General features: G+C 48.2%; 1 protein-coding gene across 1 annotated transcript in view; it reads left to right on the plus strand.

The window, feature by feature from the left end:
* Positions 1-2391, plus strand: part of LOC105534693 (aldo-keto reductase family 1 member B10) — a gene marked incomplete at its 5' end in the record, with an annotated part of 45818 nt that extends 43427 nt beyond the window's left edge. Inside the window, 5 exons of the mRNA XM_011973486.1 lie at positions 17-139; positions 424-530; positions 963-1044; positions 1575-1658; positions 2305-2391. Coding sequence (XP_011828876.1) covers positions 17-139; positions 424-530; positions 963-1044; positions 1575-1658; positions 2305-2391 — 483 coding nt within the window. The remainder of the gene's footprint in view (positions 1-16; positions 140-423; positions 531-962; positions 1045-1574; positions 1659-2304) is intronic.
* Positions 2392-2482: the final 91 nt, after the last annotated feature.

Raw genomic sequence — 2482 nt, forward strand, 5'->3', positions numbered from 1 at the left:
TTCCTTTCTATGACAGGCCATGGAGGAGCTGGTGGATGAGGGGCTGGTGAAAGCCCTTGGCATCTCCAATTTCAACCACTTCCAGATCGAGAGGCTCTTGAACAAACCTGGACTGAAATATAAACCAGTGACTAACCAGGTAAATTCTGTTTAGTATAAGGGTAAATAAAGGTCTTGCCCTATTACTTCTTAAACATTGGGAGGAACGTTCAGTGCTATGCCCTGAGTCTCATCTCAGGGGTCAGTGATCAGGACACTTTTGGGAGGTGTGAGGCTGATCTCATGGGTGTGTTAGCAGGAATCTCAGTGGGTAGGTGTTTGGCCTTTCTTGGTGGTCTTTTTGTCTGTATGTGTAGAACTCCCTATGAACAACTCAAAAAGCCAGCCAGCTTTCCCCGTGATGCGGATTGTTTGCTGTTGCAGGTTGAGTGTCACCCGTACCTCACGCAGGAGAAACTGATCCAGTACTGCCACTCCAAGGGCATCACCGTTACAGCCTACAGCCCCCTGGGCTCTCCGGATAGACCTTGGTGAGGCTTCCAAGCAGTGGATCCTTTTCTTGATAATCTTAAAAACATTATTTTATGTTTGGTAAAATTGGTATGAGACCATAAGTCACTGGAAAGAAAAACGTGTGTAAGGTAATGCGTTTGCTACAACCAGATGGGATGACTGTGGGAACAAATGGGAATTAAAAAGCAACAACAATAGCAACAACAAAAATATGAGCGACGTTTTTGACCCTCTGGGAATATTTCCAGTTCAACCACCCAAGGATGAACCAGGCTTTGCAAAATGCTGAGACTCAGAGCCCAGGGGAAGGACCCAAGCTTCCAGGTCCTCCTGCCTGTCTCCCAGATGCAGAGGCTCTGATGATCAGTCTTGAGACCCTCATTGGAGTGGTGTCCATCTGTACATGGTAGCCATGGTGATTGTTCATATCAGCATCTTTCTGCCTCTAGGGCCAAGCCAGAGGACCCTTCCCTGCTGGAGGATCCCAAGATTAAGGAGATTGCTGCAAAGCACAAGAAAACTGCAGCCCAGGTACCATATTTTTATTTTTCTTATTATCCAACAACTCCTTCTTCCAGTCTCATGTTTCATTTCTTGTGTTGTCCTCAACTAACTCCTTAAACGGGAAGAACACAGGAGCTGAAGCCATCTATAGTGTTTCCTTTGAAGTCTGTTGGAACCTCTAGGAAACACAAGAGCTGTCACTGAAACAAAGATAGCTTCTGCCTCACAGCTTCCTCAAAAGTCCGACAGCCAAGTCGTAAAGCATGGCTTTGGAGTCTAGAGATATGGGTGCAGATGCCAACTCTACCTCTAATCAGACTTATGACCCAAACCGCTTTCTTTATTCGTAAAAAGTGAAGATCACAGAGTTGTCCCTAAGGTGAAGGGAGAGAATGAGGCGGGGGGCTGGCACAAGTCTAAGAGCTGCGAAGGGCTGAGTCAGTATCAGCGATTGTACCTGAAGCCACAGTGAGCTGCGAAGATGTTTTATTCTTCCTTTCCATAAAAGGAAGGGTCCTTGTAGCTGAGTGGAAACATGATGTCCCCTTTCCGCACAGGTTCTGATCCGTTTCCATATCCAGAGGAATGTGATTGTGATCCCCAAGTCTGTGACACCGGCACGCATTGTTGAGAACATTCAGGTAAGATCCCGGCTGGTCGGCCCTGGTATTCCTCAAGAGAGTGGGGCAGAGACAGACCCTGTCACTAGGCTTCTCACCTCATCCCTGCACTGTCTTTGGTCCTCTCCATTCCTACCACCCTATCATTTTCCAGCCCAGGGATCTAGGCTCAGTATACCTGAGATGAATGACCCATGGGCTTAGGACATGCTGGGGACAGTGCCTGCTGAAGCCCTGTCAGGTCTGAGCACAGCTGTGCTACACACCACTGAGAAGACCCTCAGTTGCCCCTGAGCAGCTAAGCCCTGGGCCACCACATGAGCAGACTGTCCTGGCCTCCCTGCTCATCTTCCGGCAGCAGAGGAGGTGTGAACTGTCCTTGGAGAACTGTCTTCTAGAAGGGCCCATCATGGAGCACAGGGCCTGTGCACACCTGGGGCTTAGTGCCTGTGAGCCTGGTCTCCCTCCCCTGGAACACTGAGCACTACAAATACTGCGGTCTTTGTGTAGGACCTAATTTAGAGAAAAATTTGTATCCTGTGGACATAATGGAAAAACACCACTGACCAGTTTGTGCTGCTAGAACTCCCTGGTAGAATGGCTGACAGTCTGCAGTCACAGCAGTAATGGCCTTACTGATGATGTACTGGAATTCCTATCTTTCCAGGTCTTTGACTTCAAATTGAGTGATGAGGAGATGGCAACCATCCTCACCTTCAACAGAAACTGGAGGGCCTGCAACATGTTGCAGTAAGTGGCATGGAATTAACTAGGAGCATTGCCAGGAGTTTTTCTAAACTGGTAGAGGGTTAGTTGGAAGAATTAGAAGGCTGCTGGTACTACTT

The sequence above is a fragment of the Mandrillus leucophaeus genome, unplaced genomic scaffold (genome assembly GCF_000951045.1).
Source record: "Mandrillus leucophaeus isolate KB7577 unplaced genomic scaffold, Mleu.le_1.0 Scaffold1385, whole genome shotgun sequence".
NCBI lineage: Eukaryota > Metazoa > Chordata > Mammalia > Primates > Cercopithecidae > Mandrillus > Mandrillus leucophaeus.